The sequence below is a fragment of the Leuresthes tenuis genome, unplaced genomic scaffold (genome assembly GCF_036924035.1).
Source record: "Leuresthes tenuis unplaced genomic scaffold, fLeuTen1.0.hap1 SCAF_24, whole genome shotgun sequence".
Classification (NCBI taxonomy): domain Eukaryota; kingdom Metazoa; phylum Chordata; class Actinopteri; order Atheriniformes; family Atherinopsidae; genus Leuresthes; species Leuresthes tenuis.
This window is the reverse complement of record NW_027325378.1, coordinates 8,366,011-8,387,428: the sequence shown is the minus strand read 5'-3', so window position 1 is coordinate 8,387,428 and position 21,418 is coordinate 8,366,011. Positions and strand designations below refer to the sequence as shown.

The 21,418-nt window shown below is 42.3% G+C and overlaps 1 protein-coding gene across 4 annotated transcripts in view; it reads left to right on the top strand.

Annotated features, from left to right (window-relative positions):
- Nucleotides 1-21,418, top strand: part of rps6ka3b (ribosomal protein S6 kinase, polypeptide 3b) — a 59,951-nt gene that overhangs the window by 30,391 nt on the left and 8,142 nt on the right. For 3 of the 4 annotated variants that reach the window (XM_072378059.1, XM_072378062.1, XM_072378061.1), the window contains 14 exons: nt 9,492-9,608; nt 9,993-10,074; nt 13,137-13,217; nt 13,331-13,410; nt 14,578-14,684; nt 16,405-16,442; nt 16,567-16,709; nt 16,849-16,919; nt 17,442-17,530; nt 17,713-17,777; nt 17,961-18,063; nt 18,188-18,297; nt 19,504-19,629; nt 20,644-20,733. In XM_072378059.1, coding sequence (XP_072234160.1) covers nt 9,492-9,608; nt 9,993-10,074; nt 13,137-13,217; nt 13,331-13,410; nt 14,578-14,684; nt 16,405-16,442; nt 16,567-16,709; nt 16,849-16,919; nt 17,442-17,530; nt 17,713-17,777; nt 17,961-18,063; nt 18,188-18,297; nt 19,504-19,629; nt 20,644-20,733 — 1,302 coding nt within the window. The remainder of the gene's footprint in view (nt 1-9,491; nt 9,609-9,992; nt 10,075-13,136; nt 13,218-13,330; nt 13,411-14,577; nt 14,685-16,404; nt 16,443-16,566; nt 16,710-16,848; nt 16,920-17,441; nt 17,531-17,712; nt 17,778-17,960; nt 18,064-18,187; nt 18,298-19,503; nt 19,630-20,643; nt 20,734-21,418) is intronic. The other variant, XM_072378060.1, reaches the window with a different exon arrangement.

Sequence of the window (21,418 nt, the reverse complement as noted above, 5' to 3'; positions counted from 1 at the left end):
GGCTCCAAAATGACAGGAAAAGCTCTTGAGCTCTCATATTTAGCCGTCGTAGGAGCAGTTTTTAGATGACTGCCCATTGCAGCAGATTTTATTAATCTTTTTATTTCGCCGCTGAACCGACTTTGATTCCTTTGACAAGTGACTCGTGGATCAATGCTTTTCTGTGTGTGTGAGTGTCATTCGAGCTGAGGACAAGGCCAGGGGAAGCTGCTCGTAACAAAGTGGCTAGAAATACTATTTAAAGTGGCTTCTTTGCTAAGTTGTCTGTTATGTGTCGACACAACACTGGTTCATCCCTTGAGTTAGGAGCCTTTTTTCTGCTGGAATGATTCATAGGTCAGAGTTAAATGGCTAATAAAGAAAAAAAGGTACAAGGACTGGACTGAAAATGCGTGAAAAAGCAGCCAATGTCCAAAGGAAACTGAGAAAGACTTTCAGAAAGTCTGGAGAGCTATTGCTCAAGATCACTTTAAAATATTACAACAAAGTCTGGCTGCTTGGAAGGAAAATATAAATAAATTAGGGCTGGATCAAGACTTTTAGGCATACTTGTCTGTATAAGTCTTAACAAAAGCTTGAAAGTGTAACTTATAACGCTCTTGATAGCAGTCGATTGATAGTTTGTTGTTTCATCTCTTGGTGGATACAGAGTTCACATTTCTTCTTGTTTTCTACAGCAAACTGAGTCAGAATGAGGGAATTAATGAGCGAGTCTTATTTCTAACTAAAATGTCATTTCACACATTCAGCTGAGAGAACAAAGCTCACATTCATTGATATTATTTCAGTGTATGTAGGCTGTGGGTCTAATCTGAAGCTCCCGGTGAGTGTGACCATAGAAGTGTGAGTTTTTTCCTTGTGGTCTTTAGTCATTGGTCAGAGTTATGTCAGTGGGGAGTGAACGGGGATCTCCAGGACACCTGGTGGAAACACTGGGTGGAAGGTTACAGCTGCATGTTGGTGGAAACTGGGGCGCTGGGGGGGATCCCGCTTCCTATCCCAATTTGGAACTGCCCCTCTCCCCTCCTCTCCACTTCCCTGCCCGTCCTCTGGGTATCCCCTCACTCTGCCTCACAGCCACATTTGTTTGTCCCTCGCTGTCCGAGTCATTCCCTGCAACATCTCCTCGCTTCAGTTTGTGATGACACGCTGCGCGGCTGAGGCCAAGCTGGCGTGCAGGTGCGCCGTCAGCAGCCTCGTCAGAGCGCTGAGGGGTCGGCTGAAGTCGCTCCGACGACTTCTGCTCATCGCCGGGTCCAACGGCAGCCGCCAGCGACCAGACTGGAGCTTCAGAGGTGGCTGCTCAGAGAGACCTGAGCCGGTAAAGAGGAAAAATGTGGGGGCAGTTTTAGACTGTCGTGGACCAGCACCCCTCAGTGTGATTGTGAGTAGTTGTCTGTGCGTGAGCTGAGGTTTTTCCCATCTTAGCTGGGCATCCCATAAGTTAAATGCATGTATTGGAGCTGGTTGGATGTTTAAGGTTTTAGGATCGGCTCTCTTGCTGGTGGAAAAGGGACCAAGAAGCGTGTCCAGCTAACGGTTGTTGGAGCATCTGGGTTGAATCTCAGCTCGGCAGGTGTTTTATGGTCATGAAATCAGCCGTTGATGTGGAGCTCTTTCAGAAACCACATGCCACACAGACAGAAATGCGCCCTCTTTATCCTGAAAACGGAAAACGAGGTCTAGTAGAATCTGGGACTCTGGAATGTTTATTTATTTAGTGAGATGTAAAAGAGAGCTGGATTATCTGCTTTCAAACCTTTCTGTGTATGTTTGCATGTTGGATGGCAGCGAAGGCTGCCAGGGAGTCAGGTTACCGCCACTCTTATCCTCTCACGCACTGACGTGCCCGAACATCAGCCTCAAAGACCTTTGTTCCAAAACAAGATATCAGGATGTTCTTGGTCCCACACACAGAACACGAAGCCCATTCAGGAAACCTTTCAGTACTTTCTGTCTCCTGTGCTTGCTGTTCTGTGCATGAACGACTGCAGTGTTTTGCTCTGGGATTAAGGAGGTGAACATGTGTTCAGAATACTTTTAATTTGCTTGTCTTATTTAAAGACACACCAACTCAGGCCTGTACGGTGCGTTGTTGAGATTTCCGAGGGGTGTGTTTGGCTGCTCTGCAACCTTCAGTAACCCATCACATCCTTCTCTGCAGGAAGTTCACACATGGCAGCACATCCAAGGTCCTCTGGGCCTGGGATTAAGTGAGCTGCTGGTCAAAATGATGCTGTAGTTAACCTTAAAAAAGTCCTGCTCCACACATGATTGGCAAAACTGATTTAACGTGGAGCCGAGTGCCCAACACTTCACCTCACCACTCTTCTTGGTGTTCCCTACTTTTCTATTTTCCAACCTTAGGCCCGTTGTAATTATGACATAAAGTCTAGATCGTGATTACTTTGGTTGATGGAAATGTTTGCACATAAGCGTGCATCATACCAGCATGTCCCTTGTATACAAACAGCTGCATTAAAACTGATCTGATTCTGTCCTGGAAATCACTGCATGGACTCAGGAACACTTCCATAAAGCACTGTCTGTGAACACAGTTCATCGTAACATGTGTAAAATGCAGGTTGAAGCTCTGTCACATGGTCCAGAAACACTGCCGTCTTCTCTGGACCAAAGCTCATTTAAAGTGGACCGAGGCAAAGTGGAGAACTAAAAGAAGCATTGGTTTAACTTTATGAGATCTGCAACCTTTTTGGAGTTGGTGTTATCAATGAGAGGAATATAAGGCTCACCTGACTGATTACAGTACAAATAATTAAAAAAACCCAGTGTCTGCATATGCTGCCCGTCTCGGTCCTCGTGCAGCTGTGCTCGGTTTGCTTCATGCTTGGTGATACGACACTCTCCCTGCAGCCACCCGCTCGTGACCAGAGGTTAAAAACGTGTGCAGAGTTTCTGTTCATTTGATATGATGGCTGTTACGTGTCCGTCGGGGAGGTCTGCTGCTGCTGCTGCGAGCAGAGCTGTGTAACAACATCAAACCGATCCACTCTGCTCTTAATTAGATCTGACGGCGGACAGATGTGAAGTGTTGCACGGCTGCTGAAACCTGTTAATGAGCGCATGTTTGCTTTAGTAGCAAAGCTTGTCAGGGTGAATATTTCCAAAGGATGAAGGAAGATTTCTTAAATCAGACTTTAACTGAAGTTTTCTTCCTGGACAGACGGAGTTAGAGGAGGTAGAGGCTCATCAAACATGAACTTCAGAGCTGATTATCTTGATTAAATTAAATTAAGAAAAGAGAGGACGCTGATTGGATGTTTATTTTCAAGTTAAAGAAGCGGGAAAGAGCCTCCCAATAAGAGATGCAGTCAGGATACACTCCGGGAAGTTTAGGAACACAGATGCATCCTCTTCGATTATCATGAAAGTCACTTTGCTGACTGTCGTTTTAATTCCTCGTGCTTTCAATATTGACATATTTATTGCTTTAAATTGCCTTTAGTCGTGCATCTAAATAATTAATTAAGTTGTCATCTCTTTTAAAGGTGTTGGATCCTGCATTTATGCACCTTCATCCAGGCTTTGGACAAAAAATCTTCCAAAAATTTCCGCCCTCTTTCCCGTCACGGTTTACATTTTCACCTTTTAAATTGTCTTTGCAACTCCCTAATTTCCCCAACAATGCTCTCATTAATCCTTTTAAAGCAGACTCCATTTAAAGGACGTGAGATTAACTCAATAAGACCGTCTGATAGTGAAATGTTACCTCTGAGTTAACAGCTGGGGTCAACTGCAAATGAATTCTGTTATTTTCAGGTATAAATAACAAACACGTCCCAGTTCCAGAGTGTGAATTATGAAGCTTTCTCTGTATCATGCTCATGCAAACTGAACAGAGAAAGATGATAAAAAGTAACTGAAGTTTTTAATTAATCAAACTTTATTAGTCTCACACCTTTAAGTGCTTCTTTTACAAATGATTGAACGAAGGGATTTTGCTCTAATACGAACAAATAGATAATGAAACAGATCTTGTAAATAATATGTAATGAAACAATAAACACTGATTATTAAAAGACAAAGATTGATCGAATGAAGAATCTACTAAACACATTCGTAGCTAAAAAATGTTTAAGAAAGTTTGTAAAAATACACTTAAAACATTATCAAAGCATATATAATTATAGAAAAATGATAGGAAATGAATAAACCGCTATAAAAAAAGTCAGACTGAATAAATGTGTTTATAGTTTCAGCTCCTCTCATGTCTTCTGGGACGTTTTTCCAGCTGTGTGGAGCATAAAAACTAAAGCTGACTTTGCCAGATGTGCGTTTGTTTTGCTTTCTTCTAAGCTCACACACTGTCAGCATTTCAGATTATCCAGATCAATACCAAGCAGAACGAATAAAAAAGACGTTAAAGTTTCTATTGGCTTATTTTCCTGAGCCTTTAAGGGTGGTGTGTGGTGATAAAACTCCACTCCAGAACATCTTCTAAATGGCTGTTTACAGGATTAGGCATCAACATGGATGCTCAGCGTCAGGTTTCTGTTTATTGGCTAATTCAAGTCAACTTTTAGCCATTTATAGAAGAGGACAGAGAGCTAGTTTCCCCGGATGTGTGAGACAGAAATAGACTTGGATGGAAAGTTCTGGAGGGTGGATGTGACTGTTTCCTGCGCATTATATTGCTGATGATGCTGGTGACAATAACAGGTTAGAGTGACATTTAACGTATGTGTGTGGACGCATGCAGGTGAACATACCTGTGCGTTATTTTGTGCTCATGCACGTGTGTGTGTGTGACTGAGGCACAGGTGCTAGGTTTTCAGTTTTAATCCTGTGATTAAGAGGTGCTACATGAGCATCCTGTCGCCTCGGCTCTGATCCTCCATCTGTGTTCTGACTCACACAGACACACACACACACGATTTGAAATGTCAACATTCCAAAACTCGTCAGCCTTTTGAACATTTCCCGAAGCCAGCAACGTCCAAACTCTGTTTTTATCCGTTTATCAGCTGCTCCCAGAGTCAGGTTGTGTTCAGGTGATTCATGGGTGGGAAATAATTTACATGCAGCAACATGATGCTTCATACTTAATGACATGCAGCCCAAGCAGAATATTTGTTCTCATGTGTATCTATAGCTGTTACATGTGATTCTATTCAGGCGTTGGTTATATTTTCATCTTTGTGTCATCACAGTGCTGCTAATTAGGTGTCTGAGTTTAGTTTTCAACTGAGATGCAAAAGTCTTCAAGTATCCATCCCTCATTTTCTTTATGTATTTTAATGAAAACAGGAAATAGCTGCAGACTGGTTCACAACACTGGTTCATCCCTTGAGTTGGGAGCCTCCTTGATACTTCAATGATTCGTGGGTCAGAGTTACTGTAAGTGGCTTAAAAAAAGAACTGGACTAAAAATGAGAGAAAAAGTAGCCAGTGTCCAAAGAAAAACTTCAGAAAACCTGGAAAACTATTGCTCAAGACTGCTTTAAAAGATTACAAGAAAGTCTGGCTGCTTGGAAGGAAAATATGAAATATTAACAACGCTGCACAAACGCTAGAGCAGCGTCACTTTCCAACACCAGTGGCTTCCCCATGCCAGGCTGCACAATGTGAAAATTACCCAGGATCAGCTCAAGGGACGCAACTAAAAGCAAATTGTTGACTTGATCTCTGCACAGTCTGATGGAGCATCCAGAGGATGTGTTGGCACAATTCTTACTGTCTTACCAGAAGCAGGTCGCAGGGGCAGCAGTCTAAAGATAGAGCCACAGCCTTCTCCTGCAGCTTCTCTGGGGGGGACATCAAGTCTGTCCCAAGTAAACCAAGATGTATACTATCTCCAGCAGGTCCTGGGTCTGCCTCCTCCCACTGGGACATGTTCGAAACGCCTCCACAGGGAGGCGTCCCAGAAGGCATCCTGATCAGATGTCTATTAAAAATTAGTCTTTTTTTTAAAGCTCAGTTTCAACAATCTGCAAAGACAGAAAACAAATATTTTTTTTACCAATTACTAAGGAGAAGACCAGCAGGCAGTCCTCTGACCCCCTGTAATCCAGCCTTTTATGTTGTTTCATGATGTAGCACAAAGACAGGAGATATTCTGCTGCACCACCCTCCACCCATCCCCACAGTGTGTAACCTTTTCCTCAGAGAAACGGGAAGCAAGAGGGAGAATAACAAGCAGACAGAGAGAGGTGCAAACCGGATTGGAGAGGTGAGAACGGTTCAAATAAAGATAGAAAAAGTGAGAAAGGAGGAGGCAACGAGGGAGAAAAAGAGGGAGGGAGGTAGGGAGGCGAACATTCCTCTCAGGGAGGGAGAGGTAGTCTCAGCGATGAGCAGAAGCCGGCACCGGCTCCATCCTGCCACCTCACAGTCGATACTCAGGAGCATGTTAGCGCCACAGAGTCTCAGCCGCAGTCGGGACTACAGGACCCACAATGCACTGGGACATCCGGCACCGAATAGGTCTCCCACCTGGGAACTGCAGGTATGAAAAGGATGAGGATTGGTCCAGGGGCTGAAGATGGCGGATGGGAGGAAGGGAAAGCAGGTGGTGGAGGTGAAGTGTGTTTGTTCACCTGCTTTTGCTTTAATGGCATCGGTGTCCTGAGTAAAGGAAGGAGGAGCGATGCGGACGCTTTAGACGGAGTTGGAGACTGAAGGAAGCAACGCAGTTTGGTCACATTAGCAACAGCGGGGAGCAGGTATTGGAGGTGGCTCTGTGACAACTCTGTGTGCATCCGTGTGTGTGTGTGTTGTAACTTCCTGCTGTGTGCATGACGAACGTTCGGGAAGCCTGCTCAACCTGCTGTGTGACTCACCAAGATGTGAAGAAGCCCGGACGGCAGAGACAAATCCACCTGCAGACAAAGTCACTCTGCTTTTTTAGTGTCGTGGTTTCCTTTTGGATTTTCCTGCTGCGTTTCCCAGAATGCATTTCAGAAGAAAACCCAGAAAGTATGTCTGAACTTTCTCTGGTTTTTGCTCATGCTCTGCCTGATAAAGACACGTGTTCATGGAGAATAAATGTACTCAGACCACACCCTGTGCTGTGACTCAGTGGCTGCAGTGCATCATGGTCTAATGAGGCTTACTGGGACTAGAAATCGATCCCTTGCCTTCTATAATGACTCAATTTTGAACAGAGCAGAGTATCTAAGTCACCTTCTATCAAATGGATGCAAGGATTAGGAAGCAGAGAAAAGGCAGGACAGGGAGGAGGAAACACCTCAGCTCGAACTGAGAATGCTGTTAGCCGCGATAGCAACTGGATTCAAGTCATTAGCTTTAACACTTCATATTTTACTAAAGAAGAAAAGAAACTAAAAGCCTGGGGTTAGGGTTATTATAAGTTTCTCTAGACATCTTAATGATGGTGAGTTAGAGATGGACAGACGGATTGGGGCTTTATCAGCAGTTATGAGGGCGCTGCTCCCGTCCGTTGTGGTGAAGATGGAGCTGAGCTGGAAGGAGAAGCTTTCAGTTTGCTGCTCCATCTTTGTTCCAACTCTCACCTGTGGTCACAGATCTGGGTGGTGACCCAAAGAATGAGGTCAAGGTTAAAAGCAGCTGAAATGAGTTTCCTTCAGAGGGGGGCTGGGCTCAGCCTTAGAGATAGGGGGAGGAGCTGCTGCTCCGCCACATAGAAAGGAGTCAGCTGAGGTGGTTCATCTGGTTAGGATGCTTCCTGGTCACCTCCCTTTGGAGCTTTTCCAGGCACGTCCAACTGGGAGGAGCTGGAGAGTGTTGCTGGGGAGAGGAATGTCTGGGTTTCCTTCCTGGACCTGTTGCGTCCGCGACCCGACCTCAGATAAGTGGAAAATCATGGATAGATGGATAACTCACTTCAATTTTGGTTCATGAGTTAATGATTCAATTTTTTATTCCAACCATTTCTGATTCTGTACAAAACGGTACTAATTCCGGTCTCTAATTCACAGTGTAAAAAGAAAGCTCACCCAGCACATGTACATGGCATTAGAAAATAAATGACTGTCAGTCTGACCAAAACTGGACTTTCAAAGTTAGCCTGGCTAACTCAGATCAAACTGAGCTTCTAGAACCTGGACTAATACACCCGGATAATGTACAGAGCACCTCTGCTGATTTTATTTGATTGCCAAAGTTCCTTCTTTTTGCATCTTTTTGTAAAGAAAAGTTATGTCTTAGTGTATATTAACACAATATAGCTGCTCTCATTCACATATTTTTCTATTTCCTATTAAGACCTGGTGTCAACTCACTGAAATCATTTCCAGACTGTCACTCTGCTCTAATAAAATCCTGATTTTATAACCACAGCCTCATATAATGATAAAATCACCATTCAAGTAACTTCAGCTCTGTACCATGATCTGTACCATGAAGTTAGAGGCAGCAGGATGTGTTGAACACTATCCCTGTCACACCTTTAAATCTATGCTTTTTAGACTCTTAAAATGATTTACGGGAACAGAAAACAGAAAATGACTTTCTGGGTTAAATTCTAGGTTTCACTTTGTAAACACAGTTCAGAATTCCTCCAACTTTGTGCCGGTAGTTTCTTTTTGTGTATTCTGTGCACAAATCCAACTTTATAAATAAACTCTATTGTCACCATGAGCCGAAACCCATCATCCAACATCAGTGTTGATCCTCAGTTCTTTGAAACCGGTGCACAACAGATGTAAATTTGGGATGTCCTACGTAATTATTATTCAGGTTTTGTCCTCAGATAAAAGTTTTGTGTGTGTGTGTGCGTTTTTGCTACTTTCTAGTAATTAAATCTAGTAAAACGGAAAGTTTCCTTAGCCAAAAGCTTATTTCCTGCTCGCATTTTGCCAACATTCCTGTTCTCAGAGTAAACAGGAGATTCGGACTGTCTTCATGTCAAGTTCACCTTGAATTCAGGCCACTTCAACCAGAAGAGGGCAGAGAAATCAAATTTAGATATTCGGATTATGCATTTCTCTGATAAAACTCTGTTTCCTTCCAAACTGTCAAATGACCGATACTCTGGATGGGAACTTTACAAATGAAAGTTACAGCCCTCATAACACAGACTGTTAATATCAGGCCAGTGATGAAAATCACCACCATATATTTTGCTTCTTCCCAGTCCTGCCCATCAGATTCTACAGGAGGCTTTCAGAATAACTATTCATTTTAGATTTGACTCTCTCTCTCGCTCTCTCTTTATATTAGGGTCATTTTCTCAACTATTACCATTCCTCCCAGTTCTATGCTATACACAGTTCTATTGTTGGTTCAAGACAAATCTTCAAATAATGGTGAAAGCAATGAAAACTATTGTTATCTTCCTTTATTTTCTCCTTTCCTTTTAGAAATGCATCTCCGGTATGTCCGTTTGAACTTATCAGAAACTGTTTTTCTAGTTGAACCTTCACAGCAGAGTCTTGAGATGTCATGAAAGAATAAAATGGTTCCATAAAGCAGTTGCATTTCTTTTAATTTCAGTGGAGAAATCATTTCAGACCTTAATGTAACAACGAGTTTATATCTGTGTGTTGCAGGACGACGTGCCGATCAACGAGATCAGCATCACTCACCATGTGAAGGAGGGATCAGAAAAGGCCGACCCGCGGCAGTTCGAGCTCCGCAAAGTCCTGGGACAAGGCTCTTTCGGCAAGGTGCGTGTTCGTTTGAGTAGCTGTCAACCTCTGTGTGTAAGTGGGTTTGAAGTGTGTGCGTAAGTGTGGGTTTCATTTCCACTCAAAATGCTGTAATGTTTCCCTTGAGCCGGTGTTTGAGAGGCCGTCGCCAAGGAGACGGCAAGCTGAGGGCCCTTCATGCAACAGCTCCGTGTCATCGTCTTTTATGAATGAACAATTAGCCTCCCTTCTTGTTCTGAATGTGTGTTTCTGTTAGTCTGTGTAAGAAAATGTGGTCAACACAGAGAAAACAACACAAAACACACAACTACCAGCATGCTCTGATGCCCAGTCACAAATTACAGCGCTGATACAGGCTATTTCATCATTTAAAGCCTTATTTTGTGCTGTGTGTGTTTGTAGGTGTTTCTGGTGAGGAAGGTCACAGGACCGGACGCTGGTCAGCTGTACGCCATGAAGGTCCTAAAGAAAGCCACACTGAAAGGTAGAGAAACCTAATCCTGATTTATTCTACACTGTCCTCAACAGATCCCACAAATATGAACTGGAATGGTGACTTTTGTCCGATAAGGCTTCGGTTACAAAATCAAAGTTTTATTAGAGCAGAGCGACAGTGACTTAATCTAAAAGGACTGATTTTCAGTCTCTGTTTCTGACACGTTTCTTACAAAAGAAACCCAAGAAGTGTGAATGATAGCAGCTTTATTGGGGTATTCAGCTGTATTAATACACTCTTACACTAAAAAGATGAATAAAGGAAGCGCTCGGGCCCTTTTCTGCATCATCTGGGTGTGTTGACCCGGCTTTGAGAGGCTGGATTCTGTACGATTTCAGTCAAACTAAGTTTATGACTTTTAGAAGTCCAGTTTGGTTCAGACTTCCACAGTGAATCTTTTTATTTTCTTTCAGTTTCACGTAAATGTACCAGTATTACAAAAAGTTGGGACAGTGGCAATTTAGAGCTACTAATGAGGTTAGCAGACGGGGAGAAGGAATTTGCATATTCCAATCAGTATTCCAGATCTTTGTTGGAAGAAATGGACGCCCTGTGCTCCGGACCAAAGAGCAAAAGGAGCATCCAGACTGTTGTCAGCAACCAGGCCAAAAGCCAGGCTCTGTGACGGTGTGGGGGAGAATTGGTGCCTTTGGAAAAGCTCATTTCCACTTCTGTGATGGCAGCATTAATGCAGAAAAGTTCACTGAGATTTTACAGCAACATATGCTGCCTTCAAGTCCAGTGCAACAACATTTACAGGGAGAATGAACTAAAAAAAAAAAGAAACTTTTCATCAGTTGGTATCCTCAAGGTCAGATAAAAACTTAAATATTTTGGGTTCATACCATCTCCAGTGAGCTAAAAAGTCAAAGTAAATGTAAGAATCTCTTTGTTTTTCCGGTTTGGGGTTGTTAAACTAATAACTTATTAAAGAGTCCGCGATGTGTCTGATTCTTCTGTACCAGGATGCACCGTTGTTGTTGAATAATGAACCACAGCGTTGCTACCACGTTGGGACTCATTCCCACAGACTCCCACAGCTCTGAATTTACACTAAAAGTAATCACATCCTCAGTAACAGGCTGTAGCAGACTTGGCTTTTTGGTGTTTTTGTGGGATTTGTTCACAATAAGGTAGCTATAAATCCTCATTAGCCTTCCTTCTGTTAAGACAAACACACTCACAGTTTGAGGTGAAGGTCTTCAGCTCATATAGCAGCAACAACACCAGCTGTTGGGTCACCAGATGGCTGAAAGGTTAGAGCTCACAGCATATGGGGCTGAGATGGAGTCCCTGGGTTCAGACATTTGAATCCATCCACTCCATCAGTTCACTGATTTGTCTCACATCATGACACGGAGCAGCTGTTTCTTGGTTAGAAAAAAGAAAGAATGAAATCCAGTCTAGTGAGCACCAAGAGCATGAAAAATGAGCCGAAAGATTCAGGATTGATTTCGCTGTCAAGCCAGAGTGGCGCTAAAGAGATATTTTAACTTTTATCACATTACTGCTTTGGCCAGTCCTAAAATCTGATTAGTGCAGGTATATCTGCATGGCTTTGCCTCCGTGTAAACATAAAATAACATGAAAATTCAGGCAGATTTGTTAAAAACTGTTCGTAAAAGTCAAGCATCCTCCCCCATGAAGATGTGTCTGAATACTTCCACTCAACAGATCAACAAACTTTTATTAGAATCAGCTAAGTGGGAGTGTTTTGAGTCCAGTTCATAGATTGAAAGTAACAAGAGGAAGATAAGAAGATAAATTACATTTTTGAGCCTGAGCCTTGATGACCGAACGAGTCAAATTACTGTTAAAGTCGGTGCAAAAATCCCCTTCAAATACAGTCTGAGCACATTTTCAGGACTTCTTTTCTTTTTAATCTTTATAAAACGGCTTTATTTATTTTTTATCAAGTTTTGTTCAGGTTTTAACCTGAGCTGTCAGTTACCTGCCAGCTGTTATTTCAGTCGGTAGGTGTATCACATCTGGGTCATCAGGTAGGGCCCAGCTGTGGCTGGTGTTGAATGAGGAACCCGCAGCTTTCCCTGAGGTGGGTAACCTCAGTGCAGATATATCTCCATGTTCCTGACCTGACCTTTAAACTGAGCTCTGCAACCTTACGTTTAAAACCAAAAAACGGTCAGGATGATAGTCGACAAGTGGGCGAAACATGCCAAAGAGAAGAAGAAAGAAAGAAAGAAACATTAAAATAAGCGTTTTTGTTCATCTACATCTTGAATGTTACTGTTGTAAGTCAACTTTGGAGGAAAAATGTTGTAAAGTGTGTGGAATATATGTAAATGATCAGAAACTAGTTCTTTGATACCGGAAGGCAGAAGCTCAGCATTTTATATTTGAGTTGCTTTTGGTGGTTTGCAGATTGTGTATTCGTTTGGTTTCATTCCCTGCACTCCTGCACATTTAAATTTATCAATCATCTGCAAAGGCCAGAACTCCCACACTTAAGGTGTTCTGTGTTTCTTCTTCTTCACATACGTGATGTTTTGGATTATTCTCGAGTGTTTATCTGCTGCATCACATGATGAGCTCACCAGGACTGAGTCTTATTAGTTTAAAATTTCAGAGTTAACTGCGGGTCTTTGCGCTCAAGAAATCAGGTTTTTGTGTATGAAGTCATCTGAAGCTGTGAGAAAGTGAAGTGGATTCACTTTCTCAGCCTCCCAAAGTGGAATTTCACACCTTCACATGAGACGAAGAGCTAAAGAGGTGTGGAGAGAGAAGAGGAGAAACAAATTCTTTGAATGATGTTGAACTCGAGCCACGCTCCATCTGCTGGTGGGAAAAACACGACCTGATGTGTTTGTGTGTGTTTTGTTTCTGCTGTCTTAACTTCTTCTTTGACTGTTCTTTATTTTGCTGTTTATTTTCTTCCCTTCTCCCCTGTGATTCAGTCACTCATCAGCCACCATCTGGGAGTCCCCCGCAGCCAAAACAGAACCGAATAAAGAAAGCGGATGTATTTTTGGCTTCCTGCAAAGTGATTTATCTGTTGATTTCTGTGTTTTCCACCCTGTGTGCGTTTCCAGTGCGTGACCGGGTCAGAACAAAGATGGAGCGAGACATCCTGGTGGAGGTCAACCATCCCTTCATCGTCAAGCTGCACTATGGTGAGTCCACTCATAGCGGAGATCTTTGAGGAGCCACGAGCCAGTTGGAACTAGCAGTGGAAATATCCAGGGAACCTTTTAGCTCTTATCTCAGCTCACTTTCTTCCCTGCAGCGTTTCAGACGGAGGGGAAGCTCTACCTGATCCTGGATTTTCTCAGAGGAGGAGATCTCTTCACTCGTCTCTCGAAGGAGGTAACTGCTGTTAAGCACTGATCTGACATCGGTTTACGCACCAAGGAGTCAGATTAGATCACAGAAACAAGCAGGGAGGAGAGTGGAGCTCATACAGGAAACAGGAATTTATCTTCCTACAGTGGAATACCAGCTGCAGTAGCAGATATAAGCTGCTCTAGCCTTTAAGCTGCTGTGTGAAGGAGTGGGGAATATAATGTTATAATGCTGTAGAATGTCAGGAAAAATGTGTTGCTGGAAAGCATTCAGAATTTTTTGAAGAGTCACAATTGAAGGACAGTAAACCTAAAGATGCACCGAAAGTGTTAGAACGACCAGAAGAAGTTTTTCTCTGTCTGTATGTGGTGTGGAACAGTTTAAATGACGAATTAAAGCAAAATCCTGACATAACTCAGCTCAAGAGAGATTATTTGCACAAGGTACAGGGATTTAGACGGGTGTTAATTACAGGGTGTATAGTTTGGTGTGAAAGTTTGTTGGTTTGTTTTATTTGTGCAGACTTAGATTATATTATGTGTAAATTTCTTTTTAACATGTAAAAGGCACACATGGAGCCTTCCATGTCCCTTTATTATTTTTCTTATTTTAGTTTTTTCCTTTTCTTCCTCCTGTTTACAATGTTGTTGTTTTATATTTACATGTATTTACAAATTAAACCTTAACAGCCAATCGCAGCAGAGCATCCCTGATCCAGTCTAGCACATTGTTGTGTAATAATCTGATAAGTGAAGCAACATCTGATCATTTTCATGCAGCTTACTGGGATTTTTATCACTGTGATGTGTAAGTAGAGGCAGTTTTAAAAGCCCACCGATGCTCAGTGGGGAGGTTTTTAAACATGTACATCATATCCGATGTTCACTGCACCAATATCATAGCCACAGATATTCAGGGTGTTGATATTATCGATGTATTTATCGAAAGATTGAAGAAAATTAGTTACAAAAAGTGTGCTTTTTTGGGGGGGCATTTGAAATAGGAGGTGAGGAACTATAAAAAAAAAAAAAAGAAAAATATCTACAATCAATAATGTTTTTATTTATATCAGCTGAGATCGGGACTCTTTGTGAAGCCACATCTGCCTCAGAGTATTTACAATCTGGTAAATGTTGTTTTTGGTGTTTAACTCACCAACTCTTCCTCCTTTACAACCGTTCTTTGTTGCAGGTAATGTTCACAGAGGAGGATGTGAAGTTCTACCTGGCAGAGCTCGCGCTGGCCCTCGATCACCTTCACGGCCTCGGCATCATTTACAGAGACCTCAAGCCTGAGAAGTATGCGCATACACACACTGATGCTTTTCCATTGATTTCTATTCATTTCCCTGGAGACTTTCCCCGACCTCAGAGGGTCATTCAGGTTTATTTTAACATGCAGTTTATTGATTCTGTGTTTGTTGAGGCTGCTAACTTAGCACTCTCCATCACTAAAGCATACATTGTGGTGGGTAAATCATTCATACTTTATTTTTCTGTGGGGTTAAACGTCACATTTAATCCTATCGTTTCCTAGACTGACTTAAAAACAGCTCAAACTGAGATGTTTAAACTACACAAGAAAACCTAAAATGTTACAAATGATCCCACACTTGTTCTAGGTGCATGTTCAGGGCATGAAAGAGCATTCACAAAGTGTTCCCTTTCTGAAACGTTCTTTATACACATGGTAGCCTGTCAAGCAGACATCCATGATGCATGTAGGAAGGTCAGTTAGAGCCACAACTGATCACCCCTTCTTTTAACATCAGTCTGTAAACATCTGGAACTGAGGAGACCAGCTACTGGGCCTTTGGGAGAGGAGTGTTGACCCATTCTTGTCTGATAGAGGATTCTAGCCGCTCAGCAGTCCTGGGTCTTCTTTGTTGTATTTTAGATGTTTTCAGTTGGTGAAACATCTGGACTGCAGGCAGGTCAGTCCAGCACCCGGACTCCTCTTCTATGAAGCCATGCTGGTGGAATCGATGCAGGATGTGGTTTAACACTGTCTTGCTGAAAAATGCATGGCCTTCATCTGGATGGTAGCACATGTTGCTCTAAAACCTGTTTATACCTTTCAGCATTGATGGAGCCTTTCCAGATGTGCACTAATGGACCCCCCCCCCCCCCCCCCTACCATCGGAGATGCAGGCTTTGAACTGAGAGCTGATAACAAGCTGGATGGTTCCTCTCCTCTTTAGTCTGGAGGATGCAGCGTCCATGATTTTGATCCATCTGACCACAGAACAGTTTTCCACTTTGCCTCGGTCCATTTTAAATGAGCTTTGGTCCAGAGAAGACGGTGTTTCTGGATCATGTTCACATTCACCTTCTTCTCTGCATGATAGAGCTTCAACCTGCATCTGTGGATGTTCTGGTGAACTGTGTTCACAGACAGTGATTTCTGGAAGTGTTCCTGAGCCCATGCAGTGATTTCCAGGACAGAATCAGGTCTGTTTTTAATGCAGAGCTGCCTGAGGGCCTGAAGGTCACAGACATACCCAATACTGATTTTCAGCCAGAGATCTCTCCAGATTCTCTGAATCTTTTGATGATATCATGGTCTGTAGATGATGGAATATTCAAAGACTGAGAAACATTTTCCTGACGTTGCTCCACATTTTTTTTGCATCTTTACTTCTGAGAGACTCTGCCTCTCTAAAATGCTCTTTTTATTCATGTTACTGGCCTGTTGCTAATTAACGTATTTCTCCAGCGACTCTAAATTGACTCTCGGAGTGAGTGTGAGCGTGCCGATGTTTTTCTCGTTTGAGTGTACCTTGCCTCTCGCCCAATGACACCTGGGATTGGCTCCATTTCCGTTTCGGTGCTTTGTTTATAATTATCAATATTTTTGGAAATCTGTGGGAAGAAAGGCTTTATACTCACCTTTTATTATGTACAGTATGCATATTTCCTGTCTGGATTGAAAACTTTATTTTGTGAAAGACCCACAACATGAGACACACAGAAAGTTGCTTCTTTCTGGACTAAATAAAAACTCTGTCTGTTTTTTCAGCATCCTGCTCGATGAGGAAGGACACATCAAGCTGACCGGTGTGTAATAAAAATAACCATCTATGTTTCTGACGCTCATTCCAGCTGCTCTTCACCAGCTTTTTCTTTGCTAACTCTTTTATCATCTCAAGCTGGCACTAATGTGTCTGTTGTGTGTGCTCAGACTTTGGCCTCAGCAAGGAGTCAATAGACCACGAGAACAAGGCTTACTCCTTCTGCGGGACGGTGGAGTACATGGCTCCTGAGGTGGTGAACAGACGAGGACACACGCACAGTGCCGACTGGTGGTCGTACGGCGTGCTCATGGTGAGAAGACTTGCTGTTTGTGTTCAGTGCTGTGATTATTCACTTCTAAAATCAGACACCACTGGTGTTTACTGCACCACCGAAAGCGCATTGTAAAAGTCTGAAGTTGTGAGCGTGACACATTTCTTTCTTTTATCAGTTTGAGATGCTGACGGGAACGCTGCCGTTTCAAGGCAAAGACCGGAAAGAGACAATGACCATGATACTCAAGTAAGACACTTAATACTGTCTGCACACTCCCATACAATCACCGCTTAAGAGCTTTTATTTCAGCTCACAATACATCCGAGAAGAGACAGAGAGACAGTGTAGGTGAGGCTGAGTCAGCCCAGGGGAGAAGATGAGGAAGAGGAGAGCAGAGCAGAGATAAAAGACATGGACTCAAAGTGTGCTTATAGAGATTATAAGGCTGAGATAAGAAGGAAGTGGAAGTGAAACAGAAAACATGATCTTGTTGAGAAATATCTGCGAGGAAAATGAAAAACAAAGCTCAGAGGAACTATTAACCCCTCCTCTTCCTCCATCTCTCCTACACTCCCAACATCCGTCTGTTGGAAACTGCTGAACAGACTCTACAGAGTGCTGACTGTGCTTTCTCTGACGGTGACATGTTTTTGTCTAGTCTTACAAACGCTTCACTTTGGATATACAATATGGGACATTCAATATGTTATCCTCTCCCTGCTGCCTTTCATCTCTCTGTCTTGTTCTTTTTTTCCCTTTTTTGTGCAGGGCTAAGTTGGGAATGCCACAGTTTCTCAGTTCGGAAGCTCAGAGTCTCCTCAGGAACCTTTTCAAACGCAACCCTGCCAACAGACTGGGTAAAACATTCATGCACGAAGCTCGCTGGGGTGTCTGTAAAAGGGCTCGAGGCAACACAACAATCCATTACCTGCTAATTCACATGTCCAAAAAGCTTATTCATTGCGTCTGTCTGTGAGATAAAGGCTAATAATAAAGGATGAAATACCTGCTGGACTTATGGCTGATTATTTGTTTGTAGGAGCCGGACCAGACGGAGTGGAGGAGATCAAGAGGCATACCTTCTTTAACACCATCGACTGGAATGTTAGTTTCTCCATTTAATTAACACTATGAGCATCGGGATTTAAACATATACGCCCGCTTTGCTTTATTTTCAGAGATTTTCCTCACATTTCAGTAACAAGCACATTAATAAAAGACCATAGCTCTGCTGTTATTGCTTTGTGTGTTTCACTGTCAGTTTTCCAATATTTCTTGTCCTTGTAGAATCTTTTCCGCAGAGAGATTCCCCCTCCTTTCAAACCGGCTGCAGGACGACCTGACGACACGTTCTATTTTGATCCAGAGTTCACAGCTAAAACACCCAGAGGTACACACTGTCACTCCATCTTACCTCCTCCCTCTGCAGCTCGATCTCTGCTGAGAGCTGAACTACATTTTACAGTCAGATTTTTTTTGTTGAGGAGTAACAGCTGTTTCTGTGTGTTCTTCAGACTCGCCGGGGGTCCCCCCGAGTGCCAACGCCCACCAGCTTTTCAGAGGATTCAGTTTTGTGGCCATAACAGAGGAAGAAACACAACCACTACCCAACACTATTGTACAGGTGTGCACACATGAACTGTCTCTCAGTGGCAGAAATATTAAACCTCAGTAGATAGATCCAAAGGTCACAGCTCGAGCTAACTGACCCGGTAAACTAAAGAGAATATAAAAGATCCAAAATGGCTCATTGGCTTATTGACAAGTGTTTGGATCAGTTGAATGTTCTTTTAGAGTTGTTTGCGTCGCTTTTTAAAAAAATTTTTAGCAATTGAATCACGCACAGAAGTCATTTTTACATCAATTTACTTTTTTTTTGGCGTAAAGGATGTCTGTGGTGTATGTGGTTGGTTTTGAGATTTACCGAGCTTATTACCGGTCCACAAAGGCACCTCCTTCTCGAACATTTATGTTACAGACTCCTAAGGGTTGAAGTGGGGTTAGAATTTTGCCCGCATTGTGTTAAAATACAGCTGGAAACAATCAGGATCATTTTGGAGCTCCTTTTTTCAGCTACTGAAACTCCTTTGGTGCTTGTTGAAAGGTCAAATGGCCCAATCATTGACTTTTTCACCACAGAAATCATCCTCACTGCATTTTGCCTCGTACTGCAAATATCTCCAACAGAAAAATGCACCTGACTCTATATTAGTAAATCTCTGTGTGTAGCTTTTAAAAAAAGAAAAACTTGGTGTGTAGATAACTTCACAGATGACACATCTACGTTCATTCATAGTCGGAACAAATCCTAAATCAGCTGGGATTGTTAGATTCAGCAGGTTTTAACTAACTTTCCTTTTTTAATTTCCAACTAAATCAATTGCTCTTCAAGTCACAAACCTTTTGGTTGAGTCTGATTACGCATAATCATAAAGATAACACAGAATTTGAGAATCTCACATCCAGATGTCCCAGAAAGTTCTGAGAACATAAGATATGCAGAGGATGCCGTTTTATTCCAATTTTGTTTTAATTCATGAGCCTTTTTCTGGATATTAACCTCACAAATTATTCACATTTTTTCCTAAAGGATAAAAAAAAATAAGAATTTTCTCATATTAGGTTAGAAATTAAACATGACTATGACCCCAAATGGATTAATATGTTCCACTTTTCTGAAAACTCCAGCCTATGGGGGCAAATTTAATTACATTTTAAAAAGTATCTCCAGCAAAGAGCAGATGGATTCTTCCAAGGCTGCCCTTTAACACCCACATACACCCACTTTTGATGACTTGAGCAGTAATACTCACTTTTGTGTTTTATGTAGAAGCTTCACAGAAGCACCTCCCAGTTCTCAGACGCCTACGAGATCAAACAGGACATCGGCGTCGGCTCCTACTCCATCTGCAAGCGCTGCATACACAAAGGAACCGGCATGGAGTACGCCGTCAAGGTAACAGCAGCACGATTTCAGCTGTCAGGTTTTACGCATTCAGGATATCTCGGCCTCTTGAAACACCTTTTTTAAACATTACCTGTAGCCCCACAAAGGCTTTAAATAGTGTTTCCATTCATGTTAAGCAGGGTCAAGTATTTTCTAATTAAGAATTTATTTGACATGGAAGCTGCTGAGAGTCTGTTGGACCTCCATTTTATATGTGTATGTTTAAAATCTAAGGTAAAAAAAAAATCTGTGACCTCCATGGAAAACCTCATGGGTTTAAGGAAAGCTGGTGGGAGACAAGCTGTGATGTCACTCAGCTGTGATGTGACTCTGCAACTGAAACTACAAAGTGCTTTTAGATACTAAGTCTAAAGACGTAAAATATAGAATATTACGTTATTATAAAGGTTTGCAGTTATAAAAGGAAGGAACTAAAGTGAAATACAGGGATATTAAATCCACATAAATCACAGTTAGTGCGACTGGATGAACAAAATTAAGCGTCTCCATGAACGTTGCAGCAGCAAGGAATTATGGGACAGAATTATCTTCTTTCTCTCATCAAGGATGATCTGATGTATCCTCTGCTAAAGGAGATAATCAAGGAAGCATGGGAGCTCCTCTTCTTTGCATTTGAAGAATTCAAACGGTTCTTATATTCTCCAAACTGTGGTGGACATCCTCAAGAGGAAAAGGAAGAGAGCTCTTTCTCAGGAAAATATTCGATCCCTTGAAAATATCTGGGATATTAAATCACATCTTGGAAGATGTGTCTGTCATGTTTATTTTTTCATCAGTTCTGACCGGAAACAGCTGGTGAATCACGTCATCTTAAACTTTGCCCGGTCAGAAAAGATCCACAGAAGTGTTTTCATTCCCCTGTAATGTGCACAAAGTCCTCTTTAAAACTAAAATCACCTCAACCGAACGTGTAAACGTTTCTTCATTGTCACTGCTCACATCTTCTGAATGCAAATCGAAAGCAGCAACTGTTCTAAAATCTGAACTTTGTTGTTGTTACAGATCATTAACAAGGCCAAGAGAGACCCGACAGAGGAGGTGGAGATCCTGCTGCGATACGGACAGCACCCCAACATCATCACCCTGAAGGATGTACGTCAAACTGCACCTTTAAGCTTTCTTTATCTCTTTATTTTCAATAAGAAAAACAGTTTTCATTTATCCGTCTTTTAATGTCTTAGTCACTAAAAGTTTTATGAAAGCCTTTGAGATGGGGTAATTTTTTGCCATTTTTAATTAAATCTGTGAGTCTTTCAGTGTCAGATCAGCCACAACTTTAAAACCAGTGTAAACCCTGGGTTAATATCTGAACCTTAGCTGGGTTTTAATCCATAGACAAAGTCAATTTTAAGCAAACTTTTTAGATGTTGATTTGCTGAACATGTGTCTCTTGCTTGAAGTTACACAACTGGGCTGTGTGGTGTCATCTCTCTACGTTACGCAACGTCAAAACTTTGGTTCCCATTGCAGTTGAGGGATGAAACACAAGCAAATCTCCATGTGAACCCTGCACATGTACAGCCGAGCACACGAATCTGTTGGCGTGTTCAAAAGCCCACAAAAGGGACCTTGAAGCAAAACGGTGACGTGTGGGGCTCATGAAACTGGGAACAGGTCTGCATCACAACAGTCGAAATGAGCCTGAAGCACACAGCGTTAAGGTTCACAGACTTCTCTAGTGTAGCTTTAACACCGTTCATTCATCTCCAACTTGAGCACCAGAGTTGATGAGGCACTGCAGCACATTCGGAGGCGACTTGATGCTCCTTTCAGAAGA